This window comes from Eptesicus fuscus, chromosome 11, assembly GCF_027574615.1.
Source record: "Eptesicus fuscus isolate TK198812 chromosome 11, DD_ASM_mEF_20220401, whole genome shotgun sequence".
Lineage (NCBI taxonomy): Eukaryota > Metazoa > Chordata > Mammalia > Chiroptera > Vespertilionidae > Eptesicus > Eptesicus fuscus.
The window spans coordinates 53,869,578-53,887,961 of record NC_072483.1 but is presented as its reverse complement, the minus strand read 5'-3'; the positions used below and the strand labels follow the sequence as shown (position 1 = coordinate 53,887,961).

The window sequence follows — 18,384 nt, the reverse complement described above, 5'->3', positions numbered from 1 at the left end:
CAGAGGGTAACAAATATTGAGCCCTATGATTCATTGAAAACAAACAACTAGAAAGCTTTTCCTCTTATTTCCAGATGTGCCAGGTCCTGTTGGAACCCCTTTCCTGCCTGACAACCTGACCAATGACTCCTGCAAGCTGACGTGGTTCTCTCCGGAAGATGACGGAGGCTCTCCAATCACCAATTATGTCATTCAGAAACGGGAAGCTGACCGCAAAGCGTGGACCCCAGTGACATACACAGTCACCCGGCAAAATGCTACTGTCCAGGGTCTCATTCAAGGAAAAGCCTACTTTTTCCGAATTGCAGCTGAAAATATCATTGGCATAGGCCCTTTTATTGAAACACCACATGAAATTGTCATCAGAGATCCAATAAGTACGTACAATTTCATTCTTAGTTACTTCTTCACTCAATTACTAATAAAAAAAAAACTATGGTGACAAAATATGTGTATAAATGCCAAACATTTTATTCATTTGGCAAGCATTCAGTAAGTAAATACTCAATATCAGACACTGGTAGTATTTGAATGTGGTTGTGAAAAAAATTTATGGGAATATATCTGATTCTTCAAATCCTTCCATGTTTACTACCCTGGTTGTTTTTAAGTTGCCACTTAGTGGCATAATTATGAAGTGTTTTCCTAATTCTAAAACTACCAAGTCTGAGAACTTCTATTTCCTCATCTGTCAGAGGAAATTAGATTGTATTAGGTCCTTTTTAGCGCTAAAGGTTCTATGATATCTCTTTTGTTACTTATCAAAGCAAATAGTTTAAGGTTTAAATGCAATCCTCAGAAAGTATTCTTTACTACATCCTTAACATGACAGTTTTTTCACTGTAATTCCATACTTACACTTACAGCTGTACCAGAGCGCCCTGAAGACCTGGAAGTTAAAGAAGTCACTAAAAATTCTGTTTCTTTGACTTGGAATCCTCCAAAGTATGATGGTGGATCCGAAATTATTAACTATGTCCTAGAAAGCCGTCTCATTGGAACTGAGAAATTCCACAAAGTTACACAGGACAACTTGCTTAGCAGAAAATACACTGTTAAAGGCTTAAAAGAAGGTGACACGTACGAGTACCGTGTCAGTGCCGTCAATATTGTTGGACAAGGCAAGCCATCATTTTGCACCAAGCCAATCACTTGCAAGGATGAGCTGGGTATGTGTCCAATGCAGCTTATACTTTGAAAACTTGTACCTTTATAGATTTATCATAAAACATCAGTAATACTGACTTGCCTTTGTAATTGTACATTTTAGCTCCTCCAACACTTGAACTTGACTTCAGAGATAAGATCACGGTTCGAGTTGGTGAGGCTTTTGCCCTCACTGGCCGTTACTCAGGCAAGCCAAAGCCTAAGGTCACTTGGTTCAAAGATGAAGCTGATGTGGTAGAAGATGATCGCACGCATATAAAGACCACTCCAACAACGCTTGCTCTAGAGAAGATCAAGGCCAAACGTTTAGACACTGGCAAATACTGTGTGGTTGTGGAGAATAGTACAGGCTCTAGGAAAGGTTTCTGTCAAGTTAACGTGGTTGGTAAGTATTATTTAGCAAGACAAATAGATATTCTGTTCTTTCTAAAGCAGAAGTGGAAATAACATTTTGTGCTGTGATTTTTTTTTTTCTGCAGACCGTCCTGGACCACCAGTAGGACCAGTTATTTTTGATGAGGTGACCAAAGAGCACATGGTTATCTCTTGGAAGCCACCATTAGATGATGGAGGCAGTGAAATTACCAATTATATTATTGAGAAGAATGAGGTGGGCAAAGATATTTGGATGCCTGTGACAGCTGCAAGTGCTAAACCAACATGCAAAGTTTCTAAACTGCTTGAAGGAAAAGATTATATTTTCCGGATACGTGCTGAAAATCTGTATGGAATAAGTGATCCTCTGGTGTCTGATTCAATGAAAGCCAAAGATCGTTTCAGTATGCGCTACATTTCATTTTAGTGATTCAATGTTTGATATTGTTAATAGGAAAAATTTAATTTCTAACACATTTTGCTAATGTTTATGATAGGGGTTCCTGATGCACCTGAGCAGCCAATTGTTACAGAAGTTACCAAAGACTCTGCATTAGTAACCTGGAACAAGCCAAATGACGGAGGAAAGCCCATAACAAACTACATCCTGGAAAAGAGGGAAACTATGTCTAAACGATGGGTGAGAGTTACCAAAGAGCCGATCCATCCATACACTAAATTCAGGGTTCCTGATCTTCTAGAAGGGTGTCAGTATGAATTCCGGGTTGCTGCAGAAAATGAAATTGGTATTGGAGACCCAAGCCCACCATCCAAACCAGTCTTTGCTAAAGATCCAATTGGTACAGTATTAAAGCATCCATTCAGTTTTCATATTATCCAACTTTGTTTTCAGATATATTCTAATTCTTTTTTTATTTTTTCCCTTCTATTATATAGCTAAACCAAGTCCACCTGTTAATCCTGAAGCAATAGATACAACATGCAATTCAGTTGACCTAACTTGGCAGCCACCACGTCGCGATGGTGGGAGCAAGATTCTGGGTTATATCGTTGAGTACCAGAAAGTTGGAGATGAAGAGTGGAGAAGAGCCAATCACACTCCTGAGTCATGTCCTGAAACTACATATAAAGTCACTGGTCTTCGGGACGGTCAGTCCTACAAGTTCAGAGTACTAGCAGTCAATGAAGCTGGCGAATCAGATCCAGCTCATGTTCCTGAGCCTGTGCTAGTAAAAGACAGACTTGGTGAGTAAAATGTTCTCAGCTTTCTTTGCAAGAAAGATAGGTGTGTCAACGTATACACTTATTTGTAAAATTCATTAACAAATTAAACCTGAAAGTACTATTTTCTTTATTCAAGAACCCCCTGAGTTGATTCTTGATGCCAACATGGCGAGAGAACAACATATAAAGGTTGGTGATACTCTAAGACTTAGTGCCATCATCAAAGGAGTGCCATTCCCGAAAGTAACTTGGAAAAAAGAAGACAGAGAGGCTCCAACTAAGGCAAGAATTGACGTTACTCCAGTTGGTAGCAAGCTTGAAATTCGTAACGCTGCCCATGAAGATGGTGGAATTTATTCCTTAACAGTGGAGAATCCAGCTGGTTCAAAAACTGTCTCCGTGAAAGTACTTGTATTAGGTAAGAATTTTAATGCTTAGGTTGTTTTTGATGTAAAAACAAATTAAAAGTAAATTGTGATATATTTTGAGCTCTTATCTGTATTAAGTCACATATAACTGCATTTCCTAACACTTTTCAGATAAGCCTGGGCCACCTCGAGATCTGGAAGTCAGTGAAATTAGGAAAGATTCTTGCTACCTTACTTGGAAAGAACCACTGGATGATGGTGGTTCTGTTGTTACAAATTATGTGGTTGAGAGGAGGGATGTTGCCAGCGCCCAGTGGTCACCTCTCTCAACTACGTCAAAGAAAAAGAGTCACTGGGCTAAACATCTTAATGAAGGCAATCAGTATCTCTTCCGAGTAGCTGCTGAGAACCAGTATGGACGTGGTCCTTTTGTTGAAACACCTAAACCCATCAAGGCTGTGGATCCTCTACGTAAGTTGCTTTCTCTAAATACAAAATATCATTTGACTGTCTTTGAGAATATTCTTTATTCATCATAACTTCTTCTTTTGAAAAGATCCCCCTGGGCCACCCAAGGACCTACACCATGTAGACGTTGACAAGACTGAAGTCTCCCTTGTTTGGAATAAGCCGGATCGTGATGGTGGTTCTCCAATCACTGGATATTTGGTGGAATATCAAGAAGAAGGAACCAAAGACTGGATTAAGTTCAAGACTGTGACAGATTTAGAGTGTGTTGTTACTGGACTACAACAAGGACATACCTACAAATTCCGTGTAAAAGCTGAAAATATTGTGGGCCTTAGTCTCCCTGACACAACTATTCCAATAGAATGTCAAGAAAAATTAGGTAATTTTTGGATTGGCATTATTATTTTGTTTCTTTTTCAAATTATGCATATTTCTTTTAAAAATCTAATTTCTTTGTGTTTACTTTATAGTACCTCCATCTGTGGAGCTGGATGTGAAATTAATTGAAGGCCTTGTGGTAAAAGCTGGAACTACGGTCAGATTCCCAGCCATTATAAGAGGTGTACCCTTTCCTACTGCCAAGTGGACAAGTGATGGGAGTGAGATTAAAACCGATGAACATTACACAGTGGAAACTGACAATTTCTCATCTGTACTTACCATTAAGAACTGCTTAAGGAGAGACACTGGGGAATATCAAATCACAGTTTCCAATGCAGCTGGCACCAAAACAGTAGCTGTACATCTTACTGTCCTTGATGTTCCTGGTCCACCAACAGGTCCTATTGATATTCTGGATATTAGCCCTGAGCATATGACTATCTCCTGGAAGCCACCCAAGGATGATGGAGGAAGCCCTGTGATAAATTATATCGTTGAGAAAAAAGATACAAGAAAAGATACATGGGGTGTTGTCTCTTCAGGAAGCAGTAAGACAAAGCTGAAAGTCCCACATCTGCAAAAGGGCTCTGAATATGTTTTCCGAGTTAGTGCAGAGAATAAGATGGGTGTTGGTCCTCCCCTTGATTCCACACCTACTGTTGCTAAACATAAATTTAATCCTCCATCGCCTCCAGGTAAACCAGTGGTTACTGACATTACTGAAAATGCTGCAACATTGTCCTGGACTCTGCCAAAATCTGATGGTGGCAGCCCAATAACTGGTTACTATGTAGAACGTCGAGAAATAACTGGCAAATGGGTGAGGGTCAACAAAACACCTATAGCGGACTTGAGGTTTAGAGTGACAGGACTGTATGAGGGAAATACCTATGAGTTTAGAGTTTTTGCTGAAAATCTTGCAGGACTAAGCAATCCATCCCCAAGTTCTGACCCAATAAAAGCTTGCCGACCCATCAAACCACCTGGACCACCTATTAATCCTAAACTGAAAGACAAGACCAAAGAAACAGCTGACTTGGTGTGGACAAAGCCTCTCAGTGATGGTGGTAGCCCCATTCTAGGATATGTAGTGGAATGTCAGAAGGCTGGTACGACACAGTGGAACAGGATTAATAAAGATGAACTCATTAGGCAATGTGCCTTTACAGTACCTGGACTAATTGAAGGAACAGAGTACAGATTCCGTATAAAGGCAGCTAATATTGTGGGAGAGGGAGAGCCAAGAGAACTAGCAGAATCTGTGATTGCAAAAGACATCCTTCATCCTCCAGAAGTAGAACTTGATGTTACTTGTCGTGATGTTATTACCGTTAGAGTGGGCCAAACTATCCATATTCTTGCTCGAGTCAAAGGCAGACCTGAACCAGACATAACTTGGTCCAAGGAAGGCAAAGTACTGGTCCGTGAAAAGCGGGTTGACCTCATTCACGATCTACCTCGTGTTGAGTTACAAATTAAAGAAGCTGTTAGAGCTGATCACGGCAAGTATATCATCTCCGCTAAGAACAGCAGTGGACATGCCCAAGGTTCCGCTATTGTTAATGTCCTTGACAGACCTGGGCCTTGCCAGAATTTAAGGATTAGCAATGTAAACAAAGAGAACTGTACAATTTCTTGGGAAAACCCACTAGACAATGGTGGCTCAGAGATAACAAATTTCATAGTGGAATCTCGCAAACCAAACCAGAAAAGCTGGTCCATCGTTGCTTCGGATGTCACTAAGCGATTAATCAAGGCGAACCTTTTAGCCAACAATGAATACTACTTCCGAGTTTGTGCAGAGAATAAAGTAGGTGTTGGGCCAACCATTGAAACAAAAACTCCAATTCTGGCTATTAACCCTATTGATAGACCAGGTGAGCCTGAAAACCTTCACATTGCAGATAAAGGAAAGACATTTGTCTATCTAAAGTGGCGGCGGCCTGATTATGATGGTGGCAGCCCGAATCTATCATATCATGTTGAGCGGAGACTGAAGGGTTCTACTGACTGGGAAAGAGTACATAAAGGAAGCATTAAAGAAACCCACTTCATGGTTGACAAATGTGTTGAAAACCAGATTTATGAGTTCAGAGTACAAACAAAGAATGAAGGTGGAGAAAGTGACTGGGTAAAGACAGAGGAAGTTGTTGTGAAGGAAGATTTACAGAAACCAGTACTTGATCTGAAGTTAAGTGGTGTATTAACTGTTAAAGCAGGGGATACCATTAGACTTGAGGCAGGTGTTAGAGGCAAACCATTCCCAGAAGTTTCATGGACCAAGGACAAAGATGCTACAGACTTAACAAGATCACCAAGGGTCAAGATTGATACCAGTGCTGATTCATCTAAATTTTCTCTTACTAAAGCAAAGCGAAGTGATGGTGGTAAATATGTAATTACAGCAACTAACACAGCTGGCAGTTTTGTGGCCTACGCCACTGTCAATGTCTTAGATAAGCCTGGTCCTGTAAGAAATCTGAAAATTTCTGATGTGTCCAGTGATAGGTGTACTATTCGCTGGGATCCACCAGAGGATGATGGTGGCTGTGAAATCCAAAATTATATTCTAGAAAAATGTGAGAGCAAACGCATGGTTTGGTCTACCTATTCTTCTGCTGTCTTAACACCCAGTGCTACAGTAACACGTCTCATAGAAGGAAATGAATATATTTTCAGAGTCCGTGCAGAAAATAAAATAGGCACAGGGCCTCCAACAGAAAGCAAACCAGTCATTGCAAAAACCAAATTTGATAGACCCGGTCGCCCTGATCCCCCAGATGTCACTAAAGTAAGCAAAGAAGAAATGACTGTGGTTTGGAGTCCACCTGAATATGATGGTGGAAAGTCCATCACAGGATACTTTTTGGAGAAAAAGGAGAAACATTCAATACGCTGGGTCCCTGTTAACAAGAGTGCAATCCCTGAGAGACGTTTGAAAGTACAGAATCTCTTCCCAGGACATGAATATCAGTTCCGTGTCAAGGCAGAAAATGAAATTGGAATTGGAGAACCATCTTTGCCATCAAAACCAGTGGTGGCAAAAGACCCCATAGGTATGATATTCTTTCTTTTTCTGATACTATACCAACTCTTAATCTCAAGTACAGAGTGGTTAGAAAAATAAATTAAATCTGTAACTTCAAAACTTTATTTTATCCTACATTTTTCAAAGTAGATCTTTTACCAAATCACCTGAAGTGTACGAACAATGGTAGATCCTAATTTTATGGAGTGGGGGCGGGGGGGGGGGGGGGGGACAAGGACTCATTAATTGAGATATTGAAAAGCCTATCTTTGAGAATAAACTATATAAAATTATGGATTAAAGTATCCTAGTAGTAGTTAACCATGCACAAATTTATTCTTACATAATTTATTTTCAGAACCACCTGGTCCACCAACCAATCTCAAAGTTGTTGATACGACCAAAAATTCCATAACTCTTGGATGGGGAAAACCAGTGTATGATGGTGGCGCACCAATAATTGGCTATGTTGTGGAAATGAGACCAAAGAAAGAAGATGCATCACCCGATGAAGGATGGAAAAGGTGCAATGCTGCAGCTCAACTCATTCGCATGGAATTCACTGCTACCAGTTTAGATGAAAACCAGGAATACGAGTTCAGGGTGTGTGCCCAAAACCAGGTTGGCATTGGGCGCCCTGCAGAACTAAAGGATGCCATTAAACCTAAAGAAATCTTAGGTAAGATCCTATATTATCACTTCATTCATCTTCACTTCTCATATGTTTTCCCCACATTCTGTGAAGTTGGCTAATGGCTTTCACGTCATTTGCAGAACCTCCGGAGATTGATTTGGATGCCAGCATGAGGAAACTGGTCACAGTGAGAGCAGGATGCCCAATTCGCCTATTTGCCATAGTGAGAGGGCGACCAGCCCCTAAAGTCACTTGGAGAAAAGTGGGTATTGATAATGTGGTCAGAAAAGGACAAGTTGATCTTGTCGATACAATGGCCTTCCTTGTCATCCCCAATTCTACTCGTGATGACTCAGGAAAATATTCCTTGACACTTGTGAATCCAGCAGGAGAAAAGGCCGTATTCGTGAATGTCAGAGTATTAGGTGGGTTACTAACAAGTTTCTTCCTCCTCTTCAAAAATGCATCTGTCGATGAAGAGGCTGAGGAGACATGTACATCTGATGTTGTGGTTCTTTGCAGATACTCCTGGACCTGTGTCTGATCTGAAAGTTTCGGACGTCACTAAAACATCATGTCACATTTCCTGGGCCCCTCCTGAGAATGATGGTGGGAGCCAGGTGACACATTATATTGTGGAGAAACGTGATGCAGAGAGAAAGACGTGGTCAACAGTTACCCCTGAAGTTAAGAAACTGAGCTTCCAAGTTACCAATCTTGTCCCTGGAAGTGAATATTTCTTCAGAGTAACTGCTGTCAATGAGTATGGCCCCGGCGTCCCTACAGATGTCCCCAAACCAGTGCTTGCATCAGATCCCCTAAGTAAGCAATATCCTTTCTTCCTCTTTTTAACTCCAGTCCCCTACGTTAGCAAGGTCAAGATACTGAAACATTTTGATCTACTACTGAAAGAGTTTTAATTCGTAGAAACCTATATATAGTACAAATAAATATACAACTCACTCCTTAGCTCACCTTGCACTATTTATTTTCAACATACCCTACAGTTTCCATGTACTTTGAAGCAAGCGTCATACTAAACATTTAAGTATATAAACAAATGGATTTGATTAGGTTACCTGGACAGTTTCTAAATCACGTTTTTCTTCTAGGTGAGCCGGATCCACCAAGGAAACTAGAAGTTACTGAAATGACCAAGAACAGTGCTACATTAGCCTGGTTACCTCCCCTGCGTGACGGAGGAGCTAAAATCGATGGCTATATCATAAGTTACAGAGAGGAAGAGCAGCCTGCAGATCGCTGGACAGAATACTCAGTGGTTAAAGATCTCAGCCTTGTCGTCACTGGCCTCAAGGAAGGAAAGAAGTACAAATTTAGAGTAGTGGCCAGAAATTCTGTTGGCGTCAGTTTGCCAAGAGAAGCCGAAGGAGTGTATGAAGCCAAAGAGCAGCTGTGTAAGTAGTCATTGTCTCAACTTTATCCTGTGATAAAATTTATTAGAATTTTCTTTTCACATGTAGACATCTCTCCCTGAGGACTATAGTTCCAGAAATAATTTACAGATAGTAGAAAACAGTGGTGTTGAAGCATTTGAGCCCATACACATTGTAAAAAAAAACTATAACTCATGACATAGTACATATATATGTATGTATGTATATATAACATGGTATACACACACACACACACACACACATAAAAGAAGTTTCTTGAAGCAACACCTATCTTTCTTCTGTATGCTGGGCTCATATTTTCTGTTCAATTCGATCTCATTCTTTTAAGAAAAATATTAGCTGTCATGCCAACATTAAATTGAACCCACTCATGAGTTGAAACCCACAATTTGAAACACACTAATATAATTCCCCACCAGAGGAAAATAATCTCCCCACAAAATTAATATATTTTTATTTTCCTTTTAGTGCCACCAAAGATCCTTATGCCAGAGCAAATTACTATTAAAGCGGGGAAGAAACTTCGAATTGAAGCCCATGTGTATGGAAAGCCTCATCCAACCTGTAAATGGAAAAAAGGAGAAGATGAAGTCGTCACATCCAGCCACCTGGCTGTGCATAAAACAGATACTTCTTCAATTCTGATAATAAAAGATGTTACTAGGAAAGACAGTGGTTATTATAGCCTCACTGCAGAGAACAGCTCTGGGACAGACACTCAGAAAATCAAAGTTACCGTCATGGGTAAGTTAAGCGTTAGCCAAACGGACATCTAAATATGAAGATCAAAAATATTTTCCCAAAAAAATATATATATATTTTCCCTACCAAATTCCTGTTCTTATGTTTCTTTCCTCTTGGTTCATGCAGATGCTCCTGGGCCCCCTCAGCCTCCGTTTGACATTTCTGACATAGACGCCGATGCTTGCTCCCTGTCGTGGCACATCCCGCTGGAGGATGGAGGCAGTAACATCACCAATTACATAGTGGAGAAGTGTGATGTAAGCCGAGGTGATTGGGTGACAGCACTAGCTTCAGTGACAAAAACTTCCTGCAGAATTGGAAAACTGATCCCAGGCCAGGAGTATGTCTTCCGGGTCCGTGCTGAAAATCGATTTGGCATTTCAGAGCCTCTCACGTCTCCAAAGATGTTGGCTAAGTTCCCATTTGGTATGTTTCTTTCAGGAAGAAAAAAATTATCTTTTCTTTCTAGTCTGCTACTTAAGGGAGAAATTGACATGTCCCTTGTTTTCATCTCCAGGTGTTCCTAGTGAACCGAAGAATGCACGAGTCACGAAAGTCAACAAAGACTGCATATTTGTGGCCTGGGACAGGCCAGACAGTGATGGAGGGAGCCCCATCACCGGTTACCTGATCGAACGCAAAGAAAGAAACAGTTTGCTGTGGGTGAAAGCTAATGATACTCCTGTCCGGTCAACTGAATACCCCTGTGTTGGACTAATAGAAGGTCTTGAGTATTCATTCAGAATCTATGCCCTGAACAAAGCTGGATCCAGCCCACCCAGCAAACCAACAGAATATGTAACTGCAAGAATGCCAGTTGGTAAGTTTTTTTTTTTTTCTAAGTATGACAGGGACACATTTAAATCTTGGAATCTCTGAAGACTACTATTTCTATTCAGGAATGTGTTCTGGGGGATAATGTGAAATATGGAACTTTAAAACTTTTGCCATTAAGAAAAATGCTGAGAATACCTCTTTTGGTTTTAGATCCTCCAGGAAAGCCTGAAGTTATCGATGTTTCCAAGAGTACTGTATCCCTCATCTGGGCTCGTCCAAAACATGATGGAGGCAGCAAAATTATTGGCTATTTCGTAGAAGCTTGCAAACTTCCTGGTGATAAGTGGGTACGGTGCAATACCACACCACACCAGATTCCCCAGGAAGAGTACACAGCTACTGGCTTAGAAGAGAATGCTCAGTATCAATTCAGAGCAATCGCCAAGACAGCAGTAAACATCAGCCCGCCTTCTGAACCTTCTGATCCAGTGACCATCCTCGCAGAAAATGGTAAGATTGTGTTGAGTATCAGAGGCGAAGGACAGCACTCATAATGTATATTTCTCCTAATAAAAAAGAAAATCTACATCTGTGGAGAAAAGAATAAAAATGATAGGTACTTTGTATACAGACATGAAAATGTTATTATGGAGAATCTTAATCACATGTTAAACTAAAAATAGCAATTAAACTAAAAGACCATATCCTTTCAACCATACACTTTCACAGAAATATGACCCCCCAAAAAATGATTATAGTGAAAATTTCAGGATGTTGGCATTGTAAGTGATCTTTGTTTTTTTCTTTATATTTTCAGCATAATCGAATTTCTACCTTAAACCTGCATTTCTTAATATGTTACTTCTAAAAATTCTGTCTTGAAAGACACAGAGTATATGAATTTCCCACTTTTATTATGACATATAATATAGCTTTGCACGTATTAAATCCTTTTCTTTTTTTTCTTTTTTTTCTCCAGTTCCTCCCAGGATAGAACTGGGTTTGTCTATGAAATCTTTGCTTACTGTCAAAGCTGGAACTAATGTCTGCCTGGATGCTACTGTTTTTGGGAAACCAACACCAACAGTCTCTTGGAAGAAGGATGACACACTGCTAAAACCAGCAGAAGGCATCAAAATGGCCAGGAAGCGGAACCTGTGCACCTTGGAGCTGTTCAGCGTGAACCGAAAGGACTCAGGAGACTATACCATTACTGCCGAAAATCCAAGTGGTTCCAAATCAGCCACCATTAAGCTTAAAGTGTTAGGTAATTAAAGCGCTTAACTAGAATCTCGTTTTATTTTGGCTAATGTGATGCAACAGAATTTACAAAATAATAATGAGGGAAGGTGCATATCCCGATGTATATTTTGTAGTCATAGAATTATTCTCATCACAGAACAACAGCATTTTAGGGCTGAAAAGAGCATTAGAGATTACATATTTCAGTTACCTAATTTCACATGTGAGGAAATTGTGGTTTTGAAAAATTAAGTGACTTCCAAGGTCATATGGGAGGTTAATGACAATATAAAGACTGCAGCCCAGGTTTCCAGACCTCCATTCTACTCATTCCCCATTTCACGTGTGTTCGTGAAAGACTTCACTTTTCTCCCTTGTTCTTTCAGATAAACCAGGTCCTCCAGCATCTGTTAAAATCAACAAAATGTATTCGGACCGTGCAATGCTTTCTTGGGAACCACCTCTTGAAGATGGAGGCTCAGAAATCACCAACTATATTGTTGACAAACGTGAAACAAGCAGACCCAACTGGGCCCAGGTCTCTGCGACTGTGCCCATCACCAGCTGCAGTGTGGAGAAACTGATAGAGGGCCACGAGTACCAGTTCCGAATTTGTGCTGAAAATAAATACGGAGTGGGCGATCCAATCTTAACTGAACCAGCAATTGCTAAAAACCCTTATGGTGGGGACATTTTCCTGTGGCTTTTCATTTTACTTTTTTCAGTGTTACCTTTTAGACGGGCTATTAACATTTCCATCACTCTCTGCAGACCCACCAGGACGCTGTGATCCTCCTGTCATTAGCAACATAACCAAAGATCACATGACCGTAAGCTGGAAACCACCAGCAGATGATGGCGGCTCACCCATCACTGGCTATTTGGTTGAAAAGCGGGAAACCCAGGCAGTTAACTGGACTAAGGTCAACAGGAAACCTGTCATAGAAAGAACTATCAAAGCAACAGGTCTCCAAGAAGGCACTGAATACGAGTTTCGAGTTACAGCCATAAATAAGGCTGGCCCAGGCAAGCCCAGTGATGCATCCAAAGCTGCTTACGCTCAGGACCCTCTGTGTAAGTTTTCATGAAAGAGTCTCTTATCCTGTGTTGTAATCAACTTTAAACAACCAGGAGTGAGGTTTTAATGAAAAAAAAAATTTTTTTTTTATTATTTATCCTCAGATCCTCCTGGCCCACCAGCTTTTCCTAAAGTGTATGATACAACCCGTAGCTCTGTGAGTCTTTCTTGGGGCAAGCCAGCCTATGACGGTGGTAGCCCTATCATTGGTTACCTTGTTGAAGCAAAACGAGCTGACTCTGATAACTGGGTGAGGTGCAATTTACCGGATAAGCTACAGAAAACCCGCTTTGAGGTAACCGGCCTGATGGAAAACATAGAGTATCAGTTCCGCGTGTATGCCGTTAATAAGGTTGGATACAGTGACCCCAGTGATGTGCCAGACAACCACTGTCCAAAGGACATCCTAAGTAAGTACTACCAGGAAGAATACATCGAGCTTTCTCTTCAGTCATATTGTAAGGGGGCAGGGAGGGGGGCGGTGTAGAACTCCCTTTTGTACATTTATTTGTTTATAGGCTTTGGAGTTGGTAATTCTAGGAGTACATTTTTGGAGAGCTGGGTTGGTAATTTGTGGTATTGTATAACAGGCCAAATGGAATGCAAAGTGATTTGTGGTTTTGAAAAGCTTTTCATACTTACATGAGAATGACATGTCTTCAAAAGAGTCTGGAATATAGGAATTTTATTCTGAGACTAAGGAGATTTTTTTTAACCAAGCAGTGAGCTATTATTCTTACTGGTTTTTATTTTCTCTTCTAACCCACCCTTTTCCATAAATATGGATTGGAAGACTATCTGTCTTAACTTTTCTATTCACTCTGGTCCATAACCAACTCTTCCTTCATTTTGAATTACTTCTCTCTCATCCCCTATGTACTTTTATTCCTACAATGAAATAAAGAGAGTCAGAGTCTATAACAGAGTGCTTTCACTGAATATAGAAAAGAAAAATAAGAGCAGAAGAGAGCCAAGAACCAATCATTTACTTTTAATATGCAGAGTGTGAGAGTATGGAAGGTGTATGAGAAGATCCTCCAGGGAAAACTGGGTTTAGCCTACAGGATATTGGAAAATAGTAAGATCAACAATTGCTATAGAGTATTGAAATTGTTGACAAAAGTTTTGAGGATTATATTAAGGATTGTTTTTTTAAGAACAAGAAATCAGTTCTAGAAAAGAAATGTATTTTAGGAGTGGTTAAGTCCAATCTTTGGAAATATGTTTGACCCATTAAATTATTTAACTTTCTTCACTCCAAAATTAAACAGTTCCACCTGAGGGAGAACTGGATGCTGATTTGAGGAAGACAATTATATTACGTGCTGGAGTTACATTGAGACTATATGTACCAGTAAAAGGACGCCCACCTCCAAAGATAACTTGGTCTAAACCAGGTGCCAATCTAAGAGAAAGGATTGGACTGGACATAAAGTCAACTGACTTTGACACTTTCTTGCGCTGTGAAAATGTGAACAAATATGATGCAGGAAAATATATCTTGACTCTGGAGAACAGCTGTGGTAAAAAGGAATATACCATTGTGGTGAAAGTGCTGGGTAAGTTGGTTTGAAACAAAATCATACATGTTAAAAATGCAATTCTGTACCTTTTTTACATATTTATTTCTTCCTTACCATTTACCAGATACTCCTGGGCCACCTGTCAATGTGACTGTCAAGGAAATAAACAAAGATTCTGCTTATATTACTTGGGATCCTCCCATTATTGATGGTGGAAGCCCCATCATAAACTACGTGGTAGAAAAACGTGATGCAGAGAGGAAATCCTGGTCTACAGTGGCAACTGAGTGCCCCAAAACAAGCTTCAGGGTATCTAAATTGGAGGAGGGAAAGTCCTACTTCTTCAGGGTGTTTGCTGAAAATGAGTACGGCATTGGAGATCCTGGTGAAACACGTGATGCCGTCAAAGCTTCCGGTGAGCAAACGAGATGCTGCCCTGTCATTTTGAGTGGCATCTTACCTTGGTTATCTGGGGCTTAGACTTACCGTTTCTCCTTTGCTTTAGAAACCCCTGGACCAGTTGTGGATCTGAAAGTGAGATCTGTAAATAAGTCATCTTGTACCATCGGCTGGAAAAAGCCTCGCAGCGATGGTGGAAGTAGAATTACCGGATATGTAGTTGATTTCCTAACTGAAGAAAATAAGTGGCAACGAGTTATGAAAGCATTAAACTTACAGTACTTTGCAAAAGATTTGATTGAAGGGAAGGAATATACCTTCAGGGTGAGTGCTGAGAATGAAAATGGAGAAGGAACGCCAAGCGAAATCATTGTCGTGGCAAAGGATGATGTTGGTAAGCCTTTTGCCCTGTACCTTCATTTTTCTCTTTATTGTCAGCAAAAATACACTCTTGAGCCTTACTCACTGGCTTCTATATAACTTCTTTACAAACCGTAGCAATATAAAAAGTTAATTGCTGGTCTTAAAAAAATAATAATTGCTCTGCTGTTTTCCAGTGGCTCCTGACCTTGACTTAAAGGATCTACCTGATTTGTGCTACTTGGCCAAAGAAAACAGCAACTTCCGTCTTAAGATCCCCATAAAAGGCAAGCCGGCTCCATCGGTGTCCTGGAAGAAAGGGGAAGATCCTCTAGCAACTGACACAAGAGTCAGTGTTGAGTCATCTGCAGTGAACACAACCCTTGTAGTACGTGACTGCCAAAAATCTGATGCTGGAAAATACACAATCACACTGAAAAATGTCGCTGGCACGAAGGAAGGAACTCTCTCTATAAAAGTTGTTGGCAAACCTGGCATCCCCACTGGGCCAATCAAATTTGATGAGGTCACAGCAGAAGCCATAACCTTAAAGTGGGGTCCTCCAAAAGACGACGGAGGCTCTGAAATCACCAACTATATCCTGGAGAAGAGAGATTCTGTAAACAACAAGTGGGTGACATGTGCCTCGGCTGTCCAGAAAACCACCTTTAGAGTAACCAGGCTTCATGAGGGTATGGAGTACACCTTCAGGGTCAGTGCCGAAAACAAATACGGTGTGGGAGAGGGCCTGAAGTCGGAGCCAATTGTTGCTAAACATCCTTTTGGTGAGTGTCTCAATATCAGAAAATATAAAGCAAAATGTGGTTTTGAGGAAGTTTCTTATTATAAATCTTCCATTACCATATATTTTCCAGATGTGCCCGATGCTCCCCCACCTCCCAATATTGTGGATGTCAGACACGATTCGGTATCTCTAACTTGGACAGACCCCAGGAAAACCGGTGGCTCTCCAATTACAGGTATTTATTTCACTCTTATCCTACAGCTTTCACATTAATGTTCCCTCCAAACCTTCCTCCCTGAAAACAAGTTGAATGTGTGCTCCTTATTTATATGGCACTGTCTGCCCATGCGTATTTTCCTTTCAGTACATCAGCATTCAGTACATTAAGCATTAATTAAACTAATTCATTAAGCTAATGCTTCATTTCATTGAAACCCTCATAATATAATAGTTTATAAAGAAAGGCTTTCTTAGTGATAATATCATTTTTTGTAAGTTAAAATTTTTCAACAAAAGGTATAATAAATAAATATGCATGTTCCCAGAGGAAAAAAATGGCATTATGCCTAGGTAATAAAAGTGTAGATGTTAGGAGACATCTGTAATACTTAAAACAATAAAGAATTTAAATTTAAAAAATAGTAAAAATTAAAAAAAGTATAGATGTTAGCAAGAATGATTATCTCACATAACCATATATGTTATTTGAGCAAAAACACATATATTTCAAAATCAGGCTACATTTGGAAGTTCTATCTGAATTGACACATCACTGGGTCTCTTGTAGGGTATCATATCGAGTTCAAGGAAAGAAACAGCCTTTTGTGGAAGAGAGCTAACAAGACTCCTATTAGGATGAAAGAGTTCAGAGTGACAGGATTAACTGAAGGTCTGGAATATGAATTCCGAGTGATGGCGATCAACTTAGCAGGAGTAGGCAAGCCAAGCCTGCCATCAGAGCCAGTCGTGGCTCTTGATCCCATTGGTAAGTCATTATATGAAGGAAAACCCCGGTGCATTTTCTGCATGAAAAAAGAGTTGGTATTTGACTCTTTTCTCCCCATGTTTTAGATCCTCCTGGCAAGCCTGAGGTTATCAGTGTAACAAGGAACTCGGTGACTCTCATTTGGACTGAGCCCAAATACGATGGTGGTCATAAGTTGACTGGATACATAGTGGAGAAGCGGGACCTACCCTCCAAATCTTGGATGAAAGCTAACCATGTTAATGTCCCTGATTGTGCCTTTACTGTAACTGACCTTGTGGAAGGTGGAAAATATGAATTCAGAATTAGAGCAAAGAATACAGCAGGTGCTATCAGTGCTCCATCAGAAAGTACAGGAACCATTATTTGCAAGGACGAATATGGTAGGTCTATTTTACTTTTTGTGCACATAAAACATCAACTTAAGCCTCCTTCCTTTTCTGATTAAAATTTAATTTTTTTCTTTGCAGAGGCACCAACCATTGTCCTTGATCCTACGATAAAAGATGGGCTAACAGTGAAAGCAGGAGAGACCATTGTTTTGAGCGCCATTAGCATTCTTGGCAAACCCCTTCCAAAGTCAAGCTGGTCCAAGGCAGGAAAAGACATTAGACTATCAGATGTCGTTCAGATCACTTCCACCCCAACATCTTCCATGCTTGCTGTCAAGTATGCCACTAGAAAAGATGCTGGTGAATACACCATCACTGCTACCAATCCTTTTGGCACGAAGGAGGAACACGTGAAGGTAACCGTTCTCGATGTACCTGGTCCCCCAGGTCCCATTGAAATCAGTAATGTTTCTGCTGAAAAAGCAACGCTGACGTGGACACCGCCCTTGGAAGATGGCGGCTCGCCAATTAAGTCCTATGTGCTTGAAAAGAGGGAAACCAGCCGACTCTTGTGGACAGTGGTTGCTGAAGATATTCAGTCTTGCAGGCATGTGGCAACCAAACTTATCCAAGGAAATGAGTACCTCTTCCGGGTCTCGGCTGTAAACCAGTATGGCAAAGGAGAACCTGTAGAGTCTGAACCTGTCAAAATGGTAGACAGATTTGGTACGTACAGCCTGTAAGGGAATTGATCTGTTAATACTTACGGCAGAGTTTAGGGAACAGGGTTTCTCATAAATTTGCTTCCTTTTCAGGTCCCCCTGGCCCGCCTGAAAAACCAGAGGTATCGAATGTCACTAAAAACACTGCCACTGTCAGTTGGAAAAGACCAGCTGATGATGGTGGTAGTGAGATCACAGGATATCATGTGGAAAGGAGAGAAAAGAAAGGCTTGCGATGGGTGAGAGCCACCAAGACACCAGTTTCCGACCTCAGGTGCAAAGTCACCGGACTTCAGGAAGGAAACTCCTACGAATTCCGCGTCAGTGCAGAAAACAGAGCAGGAATTGGTCCACCTAGTGAGGCTTCGAATCTTGTTTTAATGAAAGATGCAGCATGTTAGTATTTACCTTTTTCAACACAGCTCATTTGAGGGTGCAAATATTTTATATAAT

The 18,384-nt window shown here is 40.6% G+C and overlaps 1 protein-coding gene across 1 annotated transcript in view; it reads left to right on the top strand.

Annotated features, from left to right (window-relative positions):
- TTN (titin) overlaps positions 1-18,384 on the top strand; it is a 281,117-nt gene that overhangs the window by 210,483 nt on the left and 52,250 nt on the right. Inside the window, exons 245-275 of the mRNA XM_054723165.1 lie at positions 75-377; positions 867-1,169; positions 1,271-1,552; positions 1,647-1,946; positions 2,040-2,342; positions 2,440-2,748; positions 2,864-3,145; positions 3,267-3,566; positions 3,652-3,945; positions 4,037-7,003; positions 7,334-7,654; positions 7,750-8,034; positions 8,132-8,431; positions 8,722-9,024; positions 9,493-9,768; positions 9,895-10,194; positions 10,286-10,588; positions 10,756-11,055; positions 11,525-11,812; positions 12,174-12,470; positions 12,559-12,861; positions 12,970-13,275; positions 14,137-14,424; positions 14,513-14,803; positions 14,894-15,181; positions 15,345-15,932; positions 16,023-16,127; positions 16,680-16,877; positions 16,964-17,260; positions 17,348-17,935; positions 18,025-18,327. Of these exons, the coding sequence (XP_054579140.1) occupies positions 75-377; positions 867-1,169; positions 1,271-1,552; positions 1,647-1,946; positions 2,040-2,342; positions 2,440-2,748; positions 2,864-3,145; positions 3,267-3,566; positions 3,652-3,945; positions 4,037-7,003; positions 7,334-7,654; positions 7,750-8,034; positions 8,132-8,431; positions 8,722-9,024; positions 9,493-9,768; positions 9,895-10,194; positions 10,286-10,588; positions 10,756-11,055; positions 11,525-11,812; positions 12,174-12,470; positions 12,559-12,861; positions 12,970-13,275; positions 14,137-14,424; positions 14,513-14,803; positions 14,894-15,181; positions 15,345-15,932; positions 16,023-16,127; positions 16,680-16,877; positions 16,964-17,260; positions 17,348-17,935; positions 18,025-18,327 (12,171 nt within the window). The remainder of the gene's footprint in view (positions 1-74; positions 378-866; positions 1,170-1,270; positions 1,553-1,646; positions 1,947-2,039; positions 2,343-2,439; positions 2,749-2,863; positions 3,146-3,266; positions 3,567-3,651; positions 3,946-4,036; positions 7,004-7,333; positions 7,655-7,749; positions 8,035-8,131; positions 8,432-8,721; positions 9,025-9,492; positions 9,769-9,894; positions 10,195-10,285; positions 10,589-10,755; positions 11,056-11,524; positions 11,813-12,173; positions 12,471-12,558; positions 12,862-12,969; positions 13,276-14,136; positions 14,425-14,512; positions 14,804-14,893; positions 15,182-15,344; positions 15,933-16,022; positions 16,128-16,679; positions 16,878-16,963; positions 17,261-17,347; positions 17,936-18,024; positions 18,328-18,384) is intronic.